This window comes from Astyanax mexicanus, chromosome 15 (genome assembly GCF_023375975.1).
Source record: "Astyanax mexicanus isolate ESR-SI-001 chromosome 15, AstMex3_surface, whole genome shotgun sequence".
Taxonomy (NCBI): Eukaryota; Metazoa; Chordata; class Actinopteri; order Characiformes; family Acestrorhamphidae; genus Astyanax; species Astyanax mexicanus.
The window spans coordinates 9,774,045-9,799,573 of record NC_064422.1 but is presented as its reverse complement, the minus strand read 5'-3'; the positions used below and the strand labels follow the sequence as shown (position 1 = coordinate 9,799,573).

At 38.5% G+C, this 25,529-nt stretch overlaps 1 protein-coding gene across 2 annotated transcripts in view; it reads left to right on the top strand.

Annotated features, from left to right (window-relative positions):
- The window catches only part of wnk4a (WNK lysine deficient protein kinase 4a), a 76,905-nt gene that overhangs the window by 13,104 nt on the left and 38,272 nt on the right, over positions 1-25,529 (top strand). For both annotated transcript variants that reach the window (XM_049464659.1, XM_049464658.1), the window contains exons 3-7: positions 16,647-16,819; positions 17,622-17,842; positions 17,941-18,098; positions 23,696-23,784; positions 25,119-25,338. In XM_049464659.1, coding sequence (XP_049320616.1) covers positions 16,647-16,819; positions 17,622-17,842; positions 17,941-18,098; positions 23,696-23,784; positions 25,119-25,338 — 861 coding nt within the window. The remainder of the gene's footprint in view (positions 1-16,646; positions 16,820-17,621; positions 17,843-17,940; positions 18,099-23,695; positions 23,785-25,118; positions 25,339-25,529) is intronic.

The window sequence follows — 25,529 nt, the reverse complement described above, 5'->3', positions numbered from 1 at the left end:
TCATATCTAAACTCTTTTGGCAGTATTATTTATAAAATCCCAAATGTCAAATTAGTATTGGAAGATACCCAGTATTAAGGTACTCTTCAGAATCAGTATATGTCAATACATGGAAATTAAGGTAGTCAGTTTGGATTTGGATTAGCTGAAATTCATCTTTAAAGTACTTGAATTAGATTAGTATTCACTGACACACATCATTAAGGTGCTCAGATTGGATTGGTATTAGCTGATTCTCAGCATTAAGGTACTTGGATTAGATTAGTATCCACTGATACACAGCATTAAAGCATTTAGTTATTTTGGATGTAATCAGTTAGCTAATACTCAAAATTAAAGGACTCAGATTCGAGCAGCATTGACTGATATTCACAATTGAGCGACTCAGTTAGATCAACATTATTTGATACTTAACATTAAGGGACTCAGATTAGATCAGTATTGACAGATATTCACAATTAAGCGACTCAGATTAGATCAACATTGTCTGATACTCAAAATTAAGGAACTCAGATTAGATCAGTATATTCTGATATTCAGAATGAAGGGCCTCAGATTAGAACAATATTGGCTGATACTCAAAATTAAGGGACTCAGATTAGATCTGCATTGGCTGATACTCAAAATTAAGGGACTCAGATTAGATCAACATGGGCTAATATTCAAAATTAAGGTTTCTTAGGTTAGATTAGCATTGGTTGATACTCAGAATTAAGGGACTCAATTTCTATCAGCATTGGTTGATACTCAGTATTAGTGTACTCTGAGGTATACTGATGAGATTGGTGTTGCTCCAACATCCTTTTTGCCAATAGCTGCAGAAAAACAATATATGCCTTCAGAACAATTGCACATGTTGTGTTGTTCTCAATCAAGGCCCAAATCTGGGCATGGGCCAAAACTCTAAAGGGGAACTCAGCATTAAGGTACTTGGATTGGATTAGTATCTTCTCATACAGGGCATTAAAGCAGTCAGATCTCAGGATTAATGTACTTGGATTGAATAGTCAATACTCAGCATTAAGGTACTCAGGTCCGATTAGTGTTGGGCAATATTCAGCATTAAGTTCCTGGATCAGATCAGTATCTAGCAATACTTAGCATAATGGTACTAATTTTCAACAATGCCAGTAGATCCTGAACTTCACATAGAAAAATCAAAAACGTCTGTAATTATAGGGCCTTATTGGCAATACCAAAAAAAGCTTCAGAACAATTGCAGCTGACTCGTGCATCGATTTACCAAGCCTTTCTTCAAATGACGCAATTCAACTGTTGTGTTTAGCGTGTTTTTGCCGTTCACTGTGCTGCTCCACCTTTTCATTACAATACCCGGCTCACACACATCCCTCTGCCAAGAAGCCTCCGTGTGTCAGTGTTTGGGGGCGTCAGTGGAAGAAAAGTGAAGGAATGGAGAAAGTGCCTTAATGAAGTTCTTAATCAGGGCCCAACCTGGACACGGGCCGGACCTCTGGAGGTCTGAGGAGAGCGAGATCGGTGTTCACATGTTCACAACAGAACAAAGAGCGGCCCTATTCTGTTTCCAAACTGCTGGAGTCAGATTAAGCCCTGCCAGCTCCTAACTGTCGGCTCATTGTTTGTCTCTCACTTGCTGGCTGTGCTCTGCTCTGGCTCCGGAGCACGATTGAGTCATTCTGATTCCTGAGCACGTTCCGCCTGTAAATATCAATAAATCGGAATGGAACGCTGCCAAATAGGGCAGCGGGAATACAGCGTTAGTTTTTCCACACTGTAAATGAACATGAATGACTGTATTGATGTTTGTTCTGAAGGCTATTTTATTCCACTAATGTATGTTTACGCGTGTGCTAGACTGTAGTTTGTATCCATTACATGCACAAATAATCAGGTTGTCTGTTTGTAGATGTTGATGCAGTTAATCAAATTTTCCTGGTATGAATATCCATCCAAATTAGGTAAAATCCCAAATTTTAAGTCAAGGAATTATATGTATATCGCCAGAAGCAGCAGAAAAGAGCACAATTGGGTCAAAGTTAGTGTGTGTTTCTACAACATGCAAATGATCCATATATCTTTTAAAATAGCTTAGCAACTGCCTATCAGTACTCTAGCAGCCTGATAATTACTGTTGTAGGTATGGTTGTGTATTAATTCTATTCTATTATTTTTCTGATGGATTTTTAACCCTTGTGTGGTGTTCGGGTCTGTGGGACCCGTTTTCATTTTTCATCAAATGATACTAAAAAATATTTAAACTCAAACTCATTGGCATTGGCTCATTTTTTGTGAAAAACTAATATCAAAACACATTTTCGATAAACACACCCTGTACACCCCCCCCCCCCAACCATATCTTGAGTTTAATTAATTTTCTTTTACATTTTATTAAAAAACTAATAAAAAAGAGTAGGACTTTTTGAAAGAAATGTAACATAAGAAAGGTAAAGGGCAAATATTAACCATGTAAGCTGTTTATATTGCTTGCAATTTAGGTGAAGCAAGCATGTGTAAAGCATTTTAATGTAAAATTGCTTAATTTTGCTGAATTAAATACAAGTAACAAAGTAAACGAGTAACAAAAATATGAACACCACACAAGGTTTAAAGTTTGTCTTATACCACAGCTTTCAAGATATTGACAACATTTTATCTTCCAATTATTTTGTTTTATTGCATGATGTGTGCTTGTATACTATTTTTTTTAAGGGTTTTAGTTGTTTTTGTACAAAGTCCTAAAAACATACTAGTAAGGACAAAAAGGGTGTCAGAACTTTTGCTTAACTTATACCACCATTGTGGATATCCTATTTCAGCGCAGCCCCAGAGAACAAATTCAATACATTGTGTGGATTGTATCTACTGCAGTATTATTTTTGCTTCACTACTGTACTGTATTTTAGTGAAGTAAAAATAATACTCCAGTAGATACAGATACAGTATTTTAGTATTTAAGTACAGTAGTGAAGTAAAAATAATACTCTAGTAAATACAGATACATTATTTTAGTACTTAATTACAGTAGTAAAGTAAAAATAATACTGCAGTAAATACAGATAAAGTATTTAGTACTTAATTACAGTAGTAAAATAAAAATAATACTGCAGTAAATACAGATAAAGTATTTAGTACTTAATTACAGTAGTAAAATAAAAATAATACTGCAGTAAATACAGATACAGTATTTTAATACTTAAGTACAGTAGTGAAGTAAAAATAATACTCCAGCAGATATAGATACAGTATTTTAATACTTAAGTACAGTAGTGAAGTAAAAATAATATTCCAGTAGATACAGATACAGTATTTTGGTATAGAATCACAATCTACTGATGAAAAGCCTGTTTGTGTTCTTTTCGTTCTTATTAAGGAGGGCTTGCTCTGCTGCATGTGTCACTGACTGTTCTTTACGTGATTGGTAGCGAGAGCTGAAATAGATATGCTATCTCTGCTGGCTGTGGTCTTGTGAAACGTCTGACAGCCGCAGCGCTGGAATCTGTGACATGCTCTAATGTCACATTTGCGTTATTGGTTTTAAGTAATTAGCAGATGATGTTTTTGATGTGATTTGTAACGATCCCCAGATGTGTCCTAAATAACGTCAGTGTTCTCCCTCCAGAAATTCCAGTCATTGCAGGACGGTTCGGCTTTGTCCTGCCACACCAAGGACAAACAATACTAAGCACATGCACACACACACATACACTTATACACACACACCAGGGCTCCTCTTCTGCACGTCGTGGAAACATATCTGTTGTCACCATATTAACAGTGAATGCAGCAACGTTTAAACATTTACCAAACGTTAAAATTCTTGGCCCTGAACTGATAAAACTAACCAATATCAAGTGTGTGACATTCAGAACATTGTGTGTGTGTCTGAATCTTACTCAGTCTAAAAAAATGGAAGCGCACAAGAGTTGTGCTTTCTAATATAGTGATTAGAAACACCAGCCTTGTGCTTCCGTTCACTGGCCACTTTATTAGAAACACCTGCATTGAGCTTAATCTAGCTGGCCACTTTATTAGAAACACCTCCCTTGAGCCTCCTCTCGCTAGCCAACTTTATTAGAAATACCTGCCTTGTGCTTTCATTGACTGGCCACTTTATTAAAAAAAACTGCATTGAGCTTCCTCTTGCTGGCCACTTTATAAGAAACAGCTGCCTTAAATTTCCCCTCACAGGCCACTTTATTAGAAACACCTACCTGTCTTGTAGCTCCACAGCTCAATGCTGGGAGGCTTTAGGCCTCTCTACCCAGCCCACACCTGGCTTAGGTACAGTGCCATTAGGTTCCTATTCCAGTCTTTTCTATTCTAAACACTTTCCTTGTGCTTTCATTTACTGGTCAAGAAACACTATCCTCAACCAAGGACTTTATGGTCACTTTATTAACCTTTAACAAACCTTGTGCTTCTACTGTACATGTAAAATTCTGTTTGGGAGAATTGACTCAGTTTATGATTTGTGCTCTCATTTCTTGCTAAAAAATGCTCTTAAACACCACACACACACACACACACACACACACACACACACACACACACACACACACACACACACAGCTTTCCATTGCACACACACTCCTCGCTGGAGAGGTGTTGCGTTTCCACAATACAATTCACACTTTCTGTAAAATGAAAAAACACACATGGCTTCTTCTGTAAACCACGAATACCTCTCAATCCTCTGTTCTAAAGTGCTGCACACACACACACACACACACACACGCACGTACAAGCCCCTTTCACGCACACACTTTCACAGCAATTAAACAGGAAGTGGATTAGTGTGAAGACAAGCCAGAGTTAAGGTTCTGGAAGGGTTTTTTTTTTTTTTACAATAACGTGGCCTGTAACACAGGGTTCACAGTATTAAGACACCTTATTATTTATTGTTTCATGTAAAATCAAGGATATTAAAAATGGGTGTATGCATCTTTTATTGGATAAACTGTCTCTACTGTCCAGTTAAGGATTTCTATTGGAATTTGGAGCATTGCTGTGAGGATTTATTGCATTTATTAAAAAGAGAGGTCATTAGTTACCCTAAAAGTCACCCCAAAAGTACTGAATGGAGAAATATGCATTATTCCAGATAAGCCAGATATAGTATATATACCCTTCTGGCGAGCCCACCTCTGGCATTAGCGGCCTAATCAATACAAGGGATCTCCACAAACATTTGGCCAGTAAGTGGAGTTACTTGTAGCGTTATCAAGGGACAGAGGCACACATATGAAGTTTGCAAACTTGAAGTGTTTCTATAGTTACTATCATTAACACTCCATGCCTGAAATAGATCCCACCCCCTCTTGGGGCAAGAGCACATTCTCCCCTCACTCAAACACTGATAATGTTATTGAAAGTGAGGGCAGATGGGCAGGAGGTAACATAGTAATGAGCAGTGGATTTGGGTTGCTTCCACTCACTGGCCACTTTATTAGAAACACTAACCTTGTGCTTCCACTCACTGGCCACTTTATTAGAAACACCTACCTTGTGCTTCCACTCACTGGCCACTTTATTAGAAACACCTACCTGGAACTTCCACTCGCTGGCCACTTTGTTAGAAATACCTTCCTTGTACTTCCACTCGCTGGCCACTTTATTAGAAACACTAACCTTGTGCTTCCACTCACTGGCCACTTTATTAGAAACACTAACCTTGTGCTTCCACTCACTGGCCACTTTATTAGAAACACCTACCTTGTGCTTCCACTCACTGGCCACTTTGTTAGAAATACCTTCCTTGTACTTCCACTCGCTGGCCACTTTATTAGAAATCCTTATCTTTGAATGACACTTTCCACTTAAGTAGAAAGACCCACTTGGAACTCCATTTTGTGGCCACTTTATTAGAAACACCTACCTTGTGCTTACACTCACTGGCCACTTTATTGGAAACCCTTTCTTTGAATGACACTTTCCACTTTATTAGAAATACCTACGTGAAACTTCCATTTAGTGGCCACTTTATTAAAACCCCCCACCATGAACTTCGGCTCGCTGGCCACTTTATTAGAAACACCTACCGCACATGTGGGAATGCCTGAAGTTCTCTTTAAAACATTTTACACTTTTAGTTTTTTTCTGACTCATTTCTCCAGTAGAGATAAGCTCCCAGCTGTGGTGATGTATGTGTTGATTGACGTTTCTGAAGTCATCCACTTTTGTAGATGTTAGAGTTGGGGTGTGTGATACACTGCTACCACATCAAAACACCTCGGGACGCTCAGCACGCCCATACATCACTCAGGTCTCGATCTGCCTCTGAAATGCAGCGCTACTGGTTCAGCTCTGGCCCCGCGGCGGAGCTGCACTTTAGGGATTTCCGGAAGATCAGCGGGATCTGATTGTAAAGCTTTGGTGTTCAAACATCACAGAAGAGTCTTTAACCCTTTAACAGTGCCATGTTTTCCTATCTAACAGTGCTGCTGTTGTGTTTATTCATATGGAACAAGGTCCATTATTTGTATTCTTCTTGTATGTACATATAAATATATCTTACACTTCAGCCTTTTACCCTTTTATCATTCCTCTGATAAACCTGACAAATAACATGAAACAAGAAACAGATGTCCTATGCTTTCTAACACTGGCCACTTTATTAGAAACACTTGAACGTTCACTGACTGGCCACTTTATTAGAAACACCTCTATTGAACTTTCACTCACTGGCTACATTATTAGAATCCCTTACCTTGAATTTAATCTCCAAGCCTTCTTTATTTGAACCACCAATCTTGTGCTTCTACTCACTGGCCACTTTATTAGAAACACCTGCATACCCTTTTTCTTCCACTCACTGGCCACTTTATTAGAAACACTTCCATACCTTTTTTCTTCAACTCACTGGCCACTTTATTAGAAACACTTGCATACCTTTTTTCTTCCACTGACTGGACACTTTATTAGAAACATTCACCTGCCTTTTGCTGTCATTCACTGGCCACTTTATAAGAAACACCTACCTTATGTTTACACTCTGCTTTACTACGCTGAGGGCATATTATTTAAGGCAGGGGGGGGGGCAATTCCCTCTCCTCTACCTCAGACTCCATTACTGGGTGGAGGAAGGCCAGCACGTGTTTCCTAGACACGTGAAGCTCCACCACAACTTTTCAAAACACTCCACCTCCTGTAGCCCTCCAGGTTGAGATGTAGTAGTTTGAAGAAACTCACGGGTAAAGGTGGGGGTGTTAGTGTAGGTCTGTATATCTGACCCTGAACCCTTCTGGAACCCCTGAAGCTGCTGATCCACGTGCTGCTCTGAGGACTCTGCTTCTGCTGATTCTGGCCCTGGTCCTACATTTTCTTCATGTACACATACTGTACAGTTTCTCTCTCTCTCTCTCTCTCGTTTCTCCATTTGTCATAATGAAGCCGTCGACAGGCCGAGCTGCTCCCCAGCCGCTGCTGCTTATGTAATACCCCTCTATGTGAGATGCAGCCAGAATATTTTCAGCCTGACTCTTTCTATTCATGGCTTCCTTCATACTACCCCCCGTTGTTAGCCCCCCTGGTTCCCCCACATTGGCCGTTGTGGGACCACTTTCCTGAGAACCTTGGCCTCACTGAGTTGCATCGTCTTCAGTGGTGTGAGCGCAACTAAAGGCATGTGGAAACAAAGCATCTACCCCCTACTCCATTATTTACTTCTAATTTGTAAGCACACCTCTATTTAGCATTACATGCATATTATTATTATATTAATTATTTGTAACACACCCGAATTTGTGCAGGCAATTGAATGTATGTAATTGTATGTAGGCTCCAAGTAATGCACCAAGAAGAAGATGTTAATTTTGGTAAATGTATTAATAATATATAATACCAAGTTTTAGAACACTTTTTCCCCTTGCAATTTAAGCTTTTCAGGTCCGATCAGTAACCTTAAATGGTACAAAATCCAGTGTACGGACATTTGTAGTTAACTGCCAGGGCCTTTAAGGAAAACAAAATCAAAAACTGAAAAAGTCATTTTAGTATTGTAAAAAAGTAGTATATTATAAAAGTATTTTGTAAAAAAAAAAGAGCATAAAAACTTGTTTATAAAAGAGCATATGAATTTTAGAAGAAAAAAAAACGTCAAATTACAAAGCCTCTGTCTGTAGTAAAGCAGTGCTGGAGCAGATGGTGTTACTGCTGTTACTCTCTACTGCAGCATTTACACACTTACACACAGCACATTCACACTTTCATCATCAAAGTGACCATAAAAAGACAAAGAAACACAGAGAACTCTGTAACTATTAAAAGAAGAATTCTTTTCTTTAGAGAAATTACAGATGAAGCCAGAGAGCGTTGAGTACTGTTTCCTACACCTTCCAATAAAGAAAGAAAAAAACTGCTAAAGGAAGACGTCTGGCTGACCCACATGGAAACAGCAGGTTTAGCCTTCAGCTCAGATTAACATGATTGAACTGAGTCTAAGTTTCAGCAGAAAAGAGAACAATTAGAGAAGGTCTGACAGGTGAAGAAGTGCAGTAATAAAGTCATTGCTTAGACCATACAGTGCTGCTACTGAATGACAAAATAGGGGTGTTCTAAAACTTTTGATGGGTATGTAATGATGTAGTGATTAAAATATTAGAGTGAACAGATAAGTGTGCATTTAAAGGTAAGTTCTAGTACTCTGTACCCTTGAGGTGTACAGGTCCCATGCAACATTTACATGCATCACATTCGCCCATAAATGTTGCAGTTGGGCCTGTAGAGTCTGTACACTCGTTGATTACCATATCTAGCATCCTAGCTAGTCCCATAAATACGAGGTTGTCGATAAATTAGGTGACAGGGCAGGTCATTGCTGTGTGTGGGTGAGCATTATCCTGCTGAAAACTGGCAGTTGAAAGCCCTGCCATGAGAGGCAACACATGTGGGTGCACATGTCCTGCCCATGCTGTATATTGCTGAGCTCAGAGGAGGAACACAGTGCTACCCCTCACTTACCCTGTATTGTAGCATTCTGCTGTGCTAGTTCTAGCTAGCGGGTCGGAAATGGTTTCACGTATCCGGATTTAAAAATCAGATTAGACTGAATGGTATAAATACAGGCTGAGAGGTTAAAGTTGATAACCAATGTTCTCATGAGTCCTGTGTTACTGTAATTACTGTATTCACAGTAATCCCAACACAGGAAAGCCCAGCAGGCAGTAATCATGGTAGTTTGGGCTCACTGTGAGCAGAACACTCAAAATCAGTCCACACTACACGACAGCACTTCAGCCAACTCGCTCTTTGTTATTATGTGTGATTACTCAACTATGCTAAATAAAATAAACCTTAGCTTACTTGCTGTTTGCTGTCATTTTTGTGTTTAGTGAAGCTACCACGTGGAAAGCTGTAGAGTTTTCTTTAAGCTGTAGAAGGAAGCTCCAATGGGAAATAGAACCATTGCTGCTCAAGGAACCATTTGTGTGCATAAATGAGTGTTTCTCTGCATTGATTGGTTTGGTAGAAACCTTTTGTACGTGATTAAACACATAAACACAGAAAAATAGTTCCACTATCATTACCCTACCAGGAAACAATTAGTAGGTAGAGCATTAAAAATGAGCATTTTAACTACAATTCTGAGATGGTTGAATAGCATAAAAATAGTATTAAAATGTAGTCCTACATTACAGATCCTTTTCATGAGCCTGACTCAACAGGGCCGGAGAAAAGTGCTAGGAAATCTTTGCCCGACCCGATCGGGTTCAGGTAGAGAATGTAAACTCTTAACACACTCTGTGTAAGTAGATAAGCAGACAATCTACAATGAACTGGTTTAGACTAAATGCCATTGTTGCCACCGGACATTTGCTTACCATAAAGAGCCTTCATAATCATTTTCTTTATTATTTAGCATCAACACAACAAGGAAAGATGGAAATGTAAATTTCTTATAATTTTAGTTCTAATTTTAACCCATTTTCTCCAAATTTAGCTAGGCCGATTGTCCCACCAATTAAGCTACTACTCATCTGTATATTCTCTATCACAAGGAGGGTGAAGACTATTACATGCCTTCTCCAATACATGTTAAGTCAGACACCGCCTTTTGCTGATCAACATCACCATGATGGGAAAGAGCGCCATCTACCCACCTAAAGAGAGCAAGGCCAATTGTGCGCTCTCAGGGCTCCGGCAGCTGGCAGCAAACTACATTAATGGGATTCGAACCAGCGATCTCCCGGTCATAGTGGCAGCGCTTTAGACTGCTGGATTACTCGGCTTCCCCTGACATGTAAATTTAAATATATTTATTCATGTACCTAAATCATGTAATTCATTATCAGTGCAGTGCAGTTACATTTAAACAGTATAGTGCAGCAAAACCTCTCTTAAGGGTTAAATGCAGAATCTGGATCTTCGCTTGAGGAGGAAAATAAGCTGCTAACGTGAGCAGCAAACATACACAACAACACATGGGTGGGATTAGCCCACCTCTGCGGGGGGCCGGCACGAGGCTGAGTGCTTTACAGCTGCAGTGAATCAGAGCTCGCCAAGCCAGTTCTCCTGAGTTTCTATTTCAACTTCAACATGATGAGCGATCGCTATAATGTTCTTACAGCCTTTACCACAAAGGAGCTCCTATTCCAGGAATCCAGAAAAAGCTCTTTTTATTCCAAACGCTTTTATAGCGTTTGGAGTTTAAGTTCTGCACAGTGAGACGGCAGCCGCGTCTGCAGACTGCAGTTCAGCCCCTGATCTGACTCTGTTTACAGTGTCACCAGAATGAAGAGTTAAGATGGCGAAGAAAAGTACATAAAGATTTTGTAACTGCATTAACGGCCAGCGGCTAACTGACCACCGGTCAGTGGTAAACTTTGGCCGTTTGACTGTGATGAATGTCTGTGGTCAGCAGAAGCTTTGACGGTAAACACAGGGTGTCAGTGAGGAATGTGAGTGGTCTAAATCACACAGTGCACAGCGGTAAGAGTGGGCAGTGTGCTGTAAATACTTTATCACAATCCTATACCTGATATTATCTATAACTGATAAGGGGGAACAAAGAAAAGACAAGGAAAGGATGAAATCAGAGGTAAAATAAACAGATTTACGCAGTTTGAGTCAATCAGCGAAGATGTGCTTGGTGTCCATATTCTGATTCTGCAGTTCTTCACTGAAATGCGAGACCAAAGCCCTGTTTAGCTTGGATTAATTTTATATTGGGAGGTGGGTGTTGTTTAATCTTTACTCTTTACTATGTCAGTAAAGATTACAACGCCTTTTAGTTTCTGTAAAACATGCCATAAAAATAACTTCACGTGATATAAATCCCCTTTTTACTGGCTTGAAGGTAAATATTCCAGCATATTCTGTGCAAAAGGACTTTTTCTTTAAGTATTTCAGGGTTTGAAGGCATTTACAGTATCTCACAAAAGTGACTACACACCTCACATTTTTGTAAATATTTGGATTTTAACTTTGATACAATGTATAGAAGTCAGGGTACAGCTTTAGTTTTACAGTGTGAATTTGCTGTGCTCTCAAAATAACTCAAAACACATCCATTAATGTTTAAACCAATGGCAACAAAAGTGAGTACACCCCTAAGTGAAAACAGCCAAATTGTGCCTAAAGTGTCAATATTTTGTGTGGCCCCATTATTTTATATCACTGATTAAACTCTCTTGGGCATGGCGTTTATTAGAGCTTAACAGGTTGCCACTGGAATCCTCTTCCACACCTCCATGACAACACCACAAAGCTGGTGGATGTTCGATACCTTGCACTCCCCCACCTCCCATATGAGTATTCTCCAGAGGTGCTCAATTGGATAACAGTATGCAACATTCTTGGTGTGTTCTTTATTATGGATTATGTTGAAAAACTGCTATTCTGCCCAGTTCCATTTATTAATGGCTGTGTTTGTTGAGTTATTTTGAGGGTACGGCAAATTTACACTGTTATACAAGTCTAAAACTAAAAACTTTATATTGTATGAAAGTGTCTTATTTTCCATGAAAAGATATACTCACATATTTACAACAATTTAAAGGGTGTACTTATTTTTATGAGATCTTGTAGTTTTGTTGTTTGCCTATATACTTGGACAGTTCTAGGCAGATACCATTGGTCGGGATCATTACAAGCCACTGCTCTGTCCACTGTAGGGGGTAATGCCTTCTGCGATGTATTCCTGGTACAAATGTGACACTGTGTATTAAGCAATGCAAAATGCATCCTGCACCATTTTTCAAAATGGAATATTCCATCCATCTGCAGTTCACATGGCTTGCAAATGCCCATGCCATGCATAACATCTCACAACATATACAGGCATTCTCAAGCCATCCCCTGAGGTAACACTACATGACCATTTAGCACAGTGTTTCTCAACCAGGGTGCCTCACGTGCATATTTCCTTTCCAGAGTCAGCTCGTGTCGGGGTGTGTCCCAATTCACAGGCAGCATACTCTGAAGGATGCGACCCACAGAGGCGGTGTATTACTGCGCAGCTGTGACGCAATCTGTCTTCGAATACAGACTCAGAAGGATGCAGCCCCTAAATTGGGACACACTGTAGAGTTTTTGTCCCCCACGTGATGCACGCGCTATTTTATTTCATATTCCGCCAGCAACACCCCTCGTTCTCACCTCAAGTACTGCGCCAGCACCCCCCAATCCCCCCCCCGTTCTCACCTGAAGTACTGCGCCAGCACCCCCCACCCCCCCCACCCCCCGTTCTCACCTGAAGTACTGCGCCAGCACCCACCCCCTCCCCCCCCCCCCCCCCCCGTAAACAGGGGTGCCGTGACATCTCGCATATATTTAAAGGGTGTCGTGATATAAAAAAGGTTGAGAAACGCTGATTTAGCATACTGCTATCCGTGCTATAAAACGCAATGTCAGTATGCATTCCTTGTTAGTTGTTAGCTTTGATTTGCTCTACAATATTAAATAGGAAACAGTACAGATCAGAATGTGATATCCCTGTTGGGCCTAATCTCACCATAGTGGGAAAGTAAGTCTTTAAGGAGCTTTACTCAGTAAACAACGAGTATTTACACACTTTTGTAACTGTCAGTAATAATTGCTTCTTCTGAATGGTATTGACACACCCTTTATGTTTGCTCACGCAAACGTACACATAGTAACCTACACACTCTTTTATCTGTCGCTCACGGTGCATATTTTCACGTGCTGTTTCACGTTGTCGCGCAGCGCTCACCCGCAGGTCTCGCTCTGTAATTGCGGTAAACGGTTCAGGCTTTTATGTGTGATACTGTAATTGCTCCCTCCCTGGCCCCGAGGCTCTCCAGTGCTCTTCACTCTGCTGAGATTTACCTGCCCTACTTACCCACCTTAGCTCCCCCCAGCCATCCCACTCCCATTCAGCCATTTACCCTCTACGTTTACCCACTCTTTATCTCAGCTCCTTAAGGTGGCATTGGACCATCAAATCAACCTATGTCAAATCAACCTATTTCAGGTAAAGTGAATACCATTAATAATATGGTCCTGGTTTACCTTTCAAAGGGGTGGATATGTTCAGTGGCAGCACGTGAACAGTCACATCTTGAAGTGTGTTGACATCTTAAAGTAGGAGTGTGGCATACCATATTGTACACGATACTGTTATCTCTAAATACCCTGAAATATTGTTTTATTATTTTAGGGCAAAATGGGCCATCAGGGTACAACTTATTTTTGCTGTTTGTAGCAAAAAATCTATGTCTGTCAATCCTGGATATAGGGAGTGCATTATTAGTATCATGATTTGTTGGATCATTGACTTCTGTTACGATCTGGTAAAAATCTTGATTAAAGGGTTGCTATATCATATCTGTCACGTCCTGGCCCTGTTCCTGTCTTTTCTCATGTCTCTGTGTGTTTTCCCGCACATGACCCGTGCTCCTCTGTGTCTCTTCCCCAGTACTTTTTCACCTGTGTCAATTTGTAGCTCCGCCCTCTAGCCCCAGGTGTTTCCACTTCCCGTGTTTGTATATATAGTCCTCCTTTGTCACTTTGTCCTCGTCGGTCTTTGCACCTTCTCCTGTTGTTTGTCGTACGTCAGTTTCTTTTGTTTATTCCTGTGCTCCTTAGTTCCCTGCTTTGTGTTTATCTTTCGTTTATCCTTTGTTATTTTTTTAGTTCCTTGTTTATTTCATTTTATATATCCCTGCTCTGTTTAGTTTATAGTCTTGTTTCAGTTACTCGTTTGTTTCCTTGTATAGCCTCCCTGTTTGTTTTATGTTATTATGTATTATGTTATGTTTCCTTGTTCTTTGTTTATTTGTTTCTTTGTTATTTATTTAATAAATATTCATCCCTACCTGCTTTTACGTCCACCTCCACGTCTTCCTGCCTGCACCCTCCTGACAATATCGTATGCAATAATATCAAATAATAATAATAAATAAAATGTAACATTCATTTTGTGGCAGTAGTATATTCCTGAAATAAGAATATTGTAGTTGCAAAAATAGGTCCATATTGCCCACCCATAGGTTAAAGCAGAAACAATAGACAAGCAGAATGTGGGCTACTGAGAGACAAATTGTGATTGTTAGACAAAAGGGTCAGAACATCTCCAAAACATCAGGCAGGTCCTGTGGGGTATTTATAGTATGCAGTAGTCAGTACTTATCAAGAGAGCTCCAAGGAAGAACAATCGATGTACTAGCTTGGAAAAAGGTGATGGCCACTCAAGACTAATCAATGCTCATTTGAGTGACTTTCTTCTGCCAAAACAAGTGACGGGTTCCATCTCAACCACCCGGTACCATCTCAACCACCCAGATCTCACTGTAATAAATTCCAAAGTAAACATCAGTGTTCAACCCAGGGTCAAGCAGGCATTCCTCATTCCCTCTCTCAGGCTTTATGCTGTGAAGTCTCCATCACTGGAGACGCAGTTGTTTGGGCATAAACACCTTTTTCCACGAACTCCCTGAAAGCGGGATTCATGGTGCTTTTTCACCGGCCTCTCGAGAGCGGGTTTCCACCTACCTGCTGCGGCCCCCCGAGCTAAATCAAGCCTTTCATACTTACATGATGGAGAATACGGGCGTTGTTGATGTGTCGTTTGCGCATCGAGATGGTCACTAAAGTCTTTTTATATCGGAAAATCCTTCGTTCAGAACATGTCATAAATGTGTAAAAGGGAAAAACTAGCATTATGTAACACAGCAATTGATCCAGTGGTCCCTACAGGTTCTTTGCCTGCGTTGGCAGGCTCTGCGCCGCTGCCAGGCCGCAGTGCTGAATTGTTCCCTGACGCAACTCTTCAGCAGTAATCGGCAGCCAAGACAAACACTGAGTCACAGGCGGTTGTAGGATGCCTTTTCATTTATGTCTCATTGGCAGCTTTTATGTGGTTTATCTCAGAGCTGCTGGGACAGGTGCTATGGGAATGACAGGGTTCTGTACAGCGTGTCTGTACAAATTGAAGTTTATGTGCAGTCCTGTCAGTCGTCGAGTGCATTTGTTACAGGTTGCTTAATTCTGCTTCTTTCCGCGTGGCTGTCATTCTTGTGTTTATTGTATGAGGTATTCCCTTTATTCCTTTTTTTCGTTCTGTCATCTCTTTCATCATCATCATCTCTGTGTGGATTATGTAAGGATTATTGTATTTGCTTGGATTGGGAGCTTTGGAGAATGAATATAAAAAAATATTAAATTGCGAGGGACCTACTATGTATAACTGTACTACTAATACTACACTATATAATGTAATGTCAGTGTTCCATCATCTACGATTAAGCAAGACAGCCACTAAACTCCAAACCCCAAATAACACTGCTGTCCGTCTAATGTTTGCTCAAGACCATGTGGGTAAACCACATAGAAGAATGTTCTGAAGACAGATTACTCCAAATAGACGTTTTTAGCTTACATTTAGGGCGTTTTCACAACAGCACTATTTGGTCCAGTGGTTTAAAAAGGCTTGTTTGTTTGCACTCTTTGTGGGGTACATTTGAGCAGGTGTGAAAACAGTAATCGCACCCGAGTGTGAACCAAAAAAACCCAAGAGGAGTTGGTCTCTGGAGCAGTTTGTTTGTAATGAGAGCATGAACCAACCTTGGCTGTTCAGGTGCAGTTTAACCTGATATATTACCCAGATTATTACAATGGTCCAAGCTGTTTTCACACTGAACACAGTATGTGCAGCGTTCATTGCTTGATGCTGTGTAACTCTACTTACTATGTGCACTTCTGCACTGTACATCTCATTAAAAAAACACTGTTTTAAACTTTTATGTGCAAATGTGTAACACATGTGATGTGTTAAGGCAGCTTTAGTAAAGTAACTTTAGTTAAAGTAACTTTAGTTACTTTCTTGCTCCTGTTCCAGACAGCTCTGACTAATCAAAAGAGAAAATGTACTCACATGTTTTATTGGGGCAGATTTTGGTGCTTTGTAAAAAGTAAACTGGGACCTTATTTCCAGTACCACACCTTTGACCTATTACATTTTCCTGAACAGTCAGAAATGTCCTTTTTTATAGTTAAATATTTCTCATGATTTAAGAATGTTTAAAATGATTAAAATAATATTTTTTTGTCCAAATTTCAATCATATAAGTGTGTTTTAAATGTTTACAAGTGTGTTTTAGTGTATTATTCACTGTCTCAGTATGTAGAAGCATGTCACGTTGGACAACCGTCATCTATTGTTTATTGTAGGAAGATGAGCTCTTCATTTTATTCTGAATTTCATTCCTCAGACGAGGAAACTGACCAAAGCGGAGCGGCAGCGCTTCAGCGAGGAAGTGGAGATGCTGAAGAACCTGCAGCACCCGAACATCGTCCGCTTCTACGACTCCTGGAAGTCCACTCTGAAGGGACACAAATGCATCCTGCTGGTCACTGAACTTATGACCTCCGGCACCCTCAAAACGTGAGGAGTTAAATCCTATATGTTATATAGAATATATAATCTATAATTTAAAAAAGTCATCAGGTTCCTGTTTATAATAACTGCTTTTAAAAAGAGCACCTGAAAATCCCATTTTATTTTATTTTATTTAAATTAAATCAGGTAAGTTGCTGGTGGAATGAAACAAAATCATACTCTCACACTTCAATATGTATTTGAGTTAAGTATTCTAATGTTATATAGAGTTTATTATAATGTTATATAAAGATATTTAATGGTAGACACTCACTTACCACTGACTTTATGTTTATTTCGGTTTATTCTAATTTTATATAAAGTTAATTACAGCTAGACACTATCTTTATGTTTATTTGGATTTAGTATTATAATATTATATAGTTTAGTGTAATGTTATATAGAGTTAGCTACAGGTAGACACAATCACTGATCATTGACCATATGTTTATTTGGGTTTAGTATTCTAATGTTATATAGAGTTAATTACAGGTAGACACTAACTTTATGTTTATTTGGATTTGGTAATGTTAAATAGAGTTTAGTGTGATGTTATATAGAGTTAATTACAGGTAAACACTTTCACTGACCACTGACTTTATGTTTATTTGGATTTAGTAATGTTAAATAGAGTTTAGTGTGATGTTATATAGAGTTAATTACAGGTAAACCCTCTCACTGACCACTGACTAGGATTATAAGGGTTCGGTATTCCAGTGTTATATACAGTTAATTACAGGTAGACACTGGCTTTATGTTGATTAGTTTGATGAAAGTTTGCTGATTTATTTGGGGTTCTGTCTCTCAGTTATCTGAAGCGTTTTAAGGAGATGAAGCTGAAGCTCCTGCAGCGCTGGAGTCGTCAGATCCTGAAAGGTCTTCACTTCCTGCACACGCGTACTCCTCCCATCATCCACCGAGACCTGAAGTGCGACAACATCTTCATCACCGGACCCACGGGCAGCGTGAAGATCGGTGACCTCGGACTGGCCACGCTAAAGAGAGCATCGTTTGCTAAGAGTGTAATCGGTGAGGCAGCAGGAACGCTGAGGGTGTGGGTGAATGAGTGATGATAATTAGATGCTGCATGCTGTGAAATGACTGACAGCTGAGATAAATCTTTACAGGAACCCCGGAGTTCATGGCTCCAGAGATGTACGAGGAGAAGTATGACGAGGCGGTCGATGTTTATGCGTTTGGAATGTGCATTTTGGAGATGGCTACATCAGAATACCCGTACTCTGAATGCCAGAATGCAGCACAGATCTATCGCAAAGTCACCAGCGTGAGTATAGAACCCAGTTACATGAAGTTCTTCTGCTGTTTTTACATGTTAATATCAGAAATACACTAAAACACTGAATAAGAGAAAGGTAACAAACAGATATCTCTGTTTTTTATTGTTACAAACACTTTTTAGATTACATGGAATATATAAATACAAATACAAAACATACAATTACTTTATAGTAATACTGGCATTTCAAGGGAATATTAAGGGCTCTGTATCACTAAAAGTATTATGTAAAACTACTGTACACCTGACTGGAGCAAAAATATGCTGAAAGTCATGGGACAGCAGTATTTTAATTGACCTTGAAGTAGACGATTTTAAGAATGCCTAGACCACAGTGGACAAATGTGCTGCTACTATGATCCGAGGACCGCTGGTTCGAATCCTAGATCATACTGTTTGCCATCAGCAGCCAGAGTCTGAGAGAGCACGATTGGATTGGCCTTGCTCTCTCTTTGTGGGTAGATGTTGCTCTCGCCTCACATCACTCCCATTACATCATACCACTTTATAGAAGCTTTAAACCTGCTTTACTTTCAGTGGAAATCAATGTAAAAACATTTTATTCCAAGTAGTCCGTTCATCATTTTATCAAATGTGAATCAGATTCCCAGTTTGTCAGAATGTAAAAATTAGCAAAAAAAATGTCTTCTTTATTTTTACATGACATTAGGGGTTAATTAATGTTTATGATGCCCAAAGCTGGCTACCACCAGCAGCAAACTATGGCATAAGGTTCCTCACTTAAAAACAACAACATTGTGAGTGAGAGAATATGAGTGAATATAAGCTACAAACCAGGTCTATGATTAGCTTCCCATCTATAACAACAACACAGTTCAATTGTTAAAGCAGATTCTCTTCTAGAATTATATCTGAAGAATAGAAAACATATTTAAACTATTAATCTAATGTTTGTTTTTGAGGTGGTATGTGTTAAAAGTATTATACATTTGACTTTTTATTATGAACAGCTAAACAGGACTTTACTTGGACAAATATATGTCTATCTTTATACATTTACATGCCAGATGTCATGGGACAGGAACTTAAGGCCAATTTATACTTCTGCGTCGAACAAATGCCATAGTTTACGCGTACCCTGCACATAGCAATGGACATGTTTTTCTTTAAGGTGATATGTGTTAAAAGTATTATAAATTTGACTGTGTTTATTAGTTTGAATTAATTACATTTTATTTTTATTTGACAGATAATTTTGCTTGTGGTTGTAAAGCTATTTGAATGATCTGTCAGTAGAATAAGACATTAATTCCTTAAAGTATTGTAACACTCTAACCAAACTCAGGAGTTACTAATAAAATCCAGAACCTAATTTAGTGGGAGGAAAAACTTGAACCAGCAAATACTAGAATACATCAGAGCTTACACGAGTAGAAAGTTTACTAGTTTCCTAACATCAGCCACAACAAAGCAAAACCAAAAAATAAACATTAGATAAACGTCACTAATTACAAAAGATCATGAACCTTAAAATAGGAATAGTAATCAAGATATGAAGAGGATACCCGAAAGGCACAAACAAATCGACAATGATAATCCAAGAAAAAATAATGTCAAAACTTTAAATGATAATTCAAGCAAAAATAATGTCAAAACTTTAAATGATAATTCAAGCAAAAATAATGTCAAAAATTTAAATGATAATCCAAGCAAACACAATGTCCAAAAAAAAAAGAAAAAAAAGGTTCAATGGTAATCCAAGCAAAAATAATGTCAAAAAAAAAAGGTTCAATGGTAATCCAAGCAAAAATAATGTCCAAAAATTAAATAATAATCCAAGCAAAAATATAATGTTCAAAAATTAAGCAAAAACAAGAAACCAACAAAACACCCAAAATTGTATCCAGGGCCCAACAAGTATCAAACAAAACCAAACAAGCGAGGCAAAAAAAAAAAAAAAACGAATAATCTCACCCAGCTCCTTGATGTATCTCCACCGGTTAGAGAACAATTACATTGCCAAGGACAAAGAGGTAAAATATAAAACCAAAAGGAGCCAAAAAATTGCTAGGGCTTAAAGCAGCATTGCCTTCTCTGACCTGCCTTCTCCCTGACCTTGACTCTCAAAAAACAAAATGGCCGCCCTTACTTCCTGTTTCCTGTAGGCTTATATTCAAAATAAGAGTCACCCTTTTTAAAAAAAAAAAACAAAAACTGAAAACAGCTTAAAACAGACAATAGGTAGAGGCCCAACACCATACCTTCTCTTCCTTGTGAAAAGTCATAGGAAACTAGGAATTATACTCTCTGTGGAGTAACCTAAATAACACTATTTGAAATATATTATAGTATTATCCTAAGGTAGGTCTCACCACAGGTCCCCTTATGTAGTGGCATCACAGTATCCCTAAAAGAACAAATAATAGCCCTTAATTATTATAAAATTACCTTTTCCTGTCAAACTGTCTATTCCTTAGCAACAAAAAGCAAATATACCAGTCTTTCTTCAGTTTTGAGACGAACTGCAACTAAACAGAACCAGAAACAACTATTTTAGCTGAGCATCGGGACGTTTTTATGAGAAACAGTGGCACACTTTAAAGGCCGTGTCCAGCCTTTAAAGCAGCTTTGAAATTCTGTTGAATTTCTTCGTCCCTTTCTTCATCACCGCAGTGTTGTTCACATCTGCCATGTGCAGCCCAGCGTGAGTACACTTTACATAAGCAGTGACACATGAGTCCATCTGGATGTCCTTATCTGGTCCCCCACCATGACGGCCCCCCAATGAACTGCCCTGAGTATGGAGCCATAAATACGCCTGGAAAAAGAGCCGTAAACATGCTATACATCTCTCTTCATCTCTTCGTCTCTTTCTCTCTCTCTGCCCTTCTCTCCTCATTTCCGCTCATTTCCCTGAGAACTCGCCCCGATCAGCCTTGAGTGGAGTCTTAATTCTGCTCGTGGCCGGAGCCGAGTCGGATTAGACCTGCTGGTGGGATCTGGAATGTCCCCTGCAAGGATCCCGTCGTTCCACGGGTCGCTCGGAAAACATAACCTCGCTCATTTTCGGAAACATGCTGTCTTTTTATTATATAACTATAAAAAGTGCAAGAGATGTATAAAAAAAGTCATCCGGTGAAAAGTTAAGCTTCTAACATCCAATATATTCTTTATAAATGATAAAAAGCCTTGTGCTGCTTGTAGAATAATATCTAATCATTGTGTTTCTCAGCAGCTCAGACCTGCTGTTAACAAACTCAGTTGTTTGGTGTTTAGTTGAGATAGTTAAAACAGAATAAAAGCTAAGCTGAATCGCTGAAATGCTCAGATTCAAAATGATATATTATTTTTAAAACTAAGTATTTAAGTGCAAAAATATAGTTCCAAGCACAAATTCTGGCATGCTTTTTTAGACAGCTGCTACAAATTAAGACTGCAACTAATTCATTTAAAACATGTTGATGATAGCACTTTTCATTATACAGCTATTGATTTTTTGCACCAGGAGTGAAATAAAGTTATCCAAAAGCAGTGTGCAAGACTGGTGGAGGAGAACATAATGCCAAGATGCATGATAACTGTAATTAAAAACCAGGGTTATTCCACCAAATATTGATTTCTGAACTCTTAAAACTTTATGAATATGAACTTGTTTTCTTTGCATTATTTGAGGTCTGAAAGCTCTGCATCTTTTTTGGTATTTTAGCAATTTCTCATTTTCTACAAATAAATGCTTTAAATTACAATATTTTTATTTGGAATTTGGGAGGAATGTTTTCCGTAGTTTATGGAATGTTCATTTTACTCAAACATAAACGTATATATATAAATATAAATAGCAAAATCAGAGAAACAGATTCAGAAACTGAAGTGGTCGCTTTTTTTTTCAGAGCTGTATTACTGACTTGTCATCCATTTTCTCCATGTTCTTTAATGTTTATTTGTCATAATGTGGGTCTGGAAGCTGTTCTTTACATTTACAATTTTTTATGATCAGCTCAACAGGAAATTACTTGGAAAAAGGTCTGTTTATTTTTCTACAATGACAAGCCAGGGGTCATGGTACAGGATTTTATGGCCTAGCTAAATTGAGAGAAAACGGAACAAAATTTGAAATAAAATGAAAAAAAAATATATATATATATATATAAAGGATAAAAAATATTCTAAACATAAAATGTATCAAATCATATTTATAAATGTCTCCTATAGAGGACTTATTTACTTATTTAGATAACAACGACATATAAGCCACATAAGCAGGGCGGCAAAACATTTGCATATGACCGTACTTGTAGAGAACTTCCCTTGTTTGGATGCTGAACATCTGAAAGTTTATTTGGAGGGAAATGAAATGAGTAAATGAATCCTGTTGGATTGGAATTGAAACTGAAAGTTGTGTCTGGCGTGGTTTTCCGATGTTTTCGGGCAGCTCCAGTACTGAGTTCTGGAGTGAAGAGGCTCTCTGTGTGCTGTTCGCTCCACAAAGCAGACGAAACAGAAACTGAACCGATCCGTGACTCCGATGCTTCATGAACCTGTATGCTCTGCAGAGGCTCCACAAACATCGCTGTAAGAGCCTTGACGGGAAGACAACAAGCTGTAATTCAGACTCTATGAGAGGCTCAGACCAAATGACCAACCAGAAAAAAGCTAATGACCGCGGTGTTAATATTCACAGCTGGACCTTCAGCAAAATGTAGAGCAAATTTAATGTTCTGAGAGAAATAGCAGCATAATATATGAGAAAAAATGAATAAACCTTTCTGTTTAGTTTATTTAAACATGTGACAAATCATTTAGTTTAAATATTCATCTCATTAAATCAATTATAATTAAAAAATGAGTTCTCTTGAGGAATAAATCTGTAAGCGTCCATGTTTAAAGGCTCAGAGTCGTGGATTAGAAAGAGTGTTTAGTGGAGAATTAGCATTAGCCGAGCACTTCAGGCCTAAGCTGTGTAAAGCCTTGAGAGGAAGGTTGAAAAAGCCTATGGAATTATCTGGATTTCAGCAGTAATAGCTGTTATAATGGGATTTAATCTTTGTATTATCACTTGTATTCACTTAAATATTTGTATTATCACAGATAAACACTAAAAACAAGATTTAACACTTTTAGAGTGTTCCTTGCTACTGTAAATGTGTCCAGTTTGAAGTGTGTTTGGTGCTATATTTACTCTAATCGAACAACAACCGTAACTTTGTTGATGTCCACAGACAGTATTTTCATTCCTGGGTATTTTAAGCACTTTTAATTGACTTCTTACTGTTAAGCTGGTTGGCCTTTCACAGTAATAATGTTACTGAGGCTGGTTTGAATCCTGGTCATGCAGCTTGCCATCAGCTGCCAGAGCCCAGGCCTTGCTCTCTCTGGGTGGAGAGATGGCACTCTTTCCCCTCATCACTCCAAGATGGTTAGGTTCCCTGGTCATATGGTGTTTGTAAATATACAGTAGTTTTCGTTTGAAACTCAGATTATCTACTGGTTAATATTTGAATATTATAAACTGTTATATAATATATACTGCACTCTACCTGAAGTAGAGTTGTTTCACACCATCTGTTAGAGTATGACTGTTCTGTGTTTGCTAAAATATTTGCTGTGTTTATTCAACCTCTCAGGGAATGAAACCAGACAGCTTCTACAAAGTGAAAGTGCCTGAGCTGAAGGAGATTATTGAAGGGTGTATTCGTATGAACAAAGATGAAAGGTAACTTGTTTGTTTGCTTTTTTGTATGACTCAAATATAGCAAATATTTTGTATTTGTATTTTCTAATTTGGAAATTATTCAGTCATGATTAAGTATGCAATATACTAGTGCATCAAAAAAAAAATAGAATATCATTGCAAAGTTACTTTATTTCAGTAATTCAGTTTAAAATGTGAAAGTCATTTATTATTAGATGTATTAAATTCTATTTTAATCTATTTTAAGTGTTTACTTATTTTGTTGTTGATGATTCTGTTTTATAGCCAATGAAAACCCAAAAATCAGTGTCTTAGAAAATAAGAATATTATATAAGACCAATTGGTACTTTTGGCAGTGTGGGCAGTGTGCCAGGTCCTGCTGGAAAATGAAATCCGCATCTCCATAAAAGTTGTCAGTAGCAGAGGGAAGCATGAAGTGCTGTAAGATTTTCTGGGAAAACACTGCACTGACTTTGGACTTGATAATAAAACAGTGAAATAGATTACTCTGTGTGTAATACATCTGTATAATCTATGAATTGCTGAAATAAAGTAACTTTTTAACAATATTCTTTTTTAGATGTGCTAGCAGTAAAAAAACATAAAAACTAATAAACTAGTTATAAAACAATGATAAATTACAATACAAAACAGTTGAGAAGAATACAGTATGGTGCAATACAGTATGAAACTACAATACAAGATCAAAAATATACAGTATTATACAGTATAGTACTACCACATGTACAGTACATGTACAGTAGAAAACAGTACAGTACAGTTAAGTAAAATTAAATCAGAAATAGCACCATACAGTAAAGTACAATAAAATACAAAAACAGTACATTTTATTGTTACATTTCTAAGTATGGTATAATAAAGTATTTAAGTATAAATATTTAAATGAGCTGTGTGCTGTGTTTCTTTCCCAATATGTTTTAAATTCAGTATAGAAAATGTATGTAAAATGTGCCGATAAATGTTATATTTAACTTACTCTGCTTTACTATACTGAGAACATCCGCAAGCAGGGTACCCAAACTTCTGCATATCAGCCATCCTTGTGGCAAAGCCGTCCACTTAGTAATGCGATTATATTTGAAGTATTGAACTTGATTATTAAATAGAATTATGCTGATTCATTTGCTTTCATACATGACAGTAAACATTTCTCCTCTGAGATAAGAACAGTCTGTGTGGCTTTAATTACGTCTGTAATATAATTTTCCTGCATTAAATCAGTCCTACTGTCCAGCAGCGCCGGTGTCCTGCCTCCATCCATATCAAGCACAGGAAAATGTCTTTCAGTAAAGTTTATTTCTCCTGTTAATTTCTGTTGTGTCTCCATGGTCAGGTACACCATTCAGGACCTGCTGGAGCACACCTTCTTCCAGGAGCACAATGGTGTCCACGTGGAGCTGGCGGAGGAAGACGACATGGAGAAGTCCAGTCTGAAGCTGTGGCTGCGAATGGACGACACCAAGAAGCTTCATGGGAAGTACAAGGACAACAACGCCATTGAGTTCCTGTTCGAGCTGTACAAGGACGTGCCAGAGGAAGTGGCGCAGGAAATGGTACGTGTTATTCCAGGGGGTTAGCATTTGGCCAGAGAGTTAACTCTGGGCTTCTGCTTTAGCTACGGCCAGTCCGTTAACATGGGATTCAGCTTATGCAGCTTGCTAGTGCATTAGCATTATCTTAGGTCTAATGCTCTGTTTTAAGGCTAGTGTGTTAGTTACCTCAGAGCTATTGGTTTAGCTGTGAT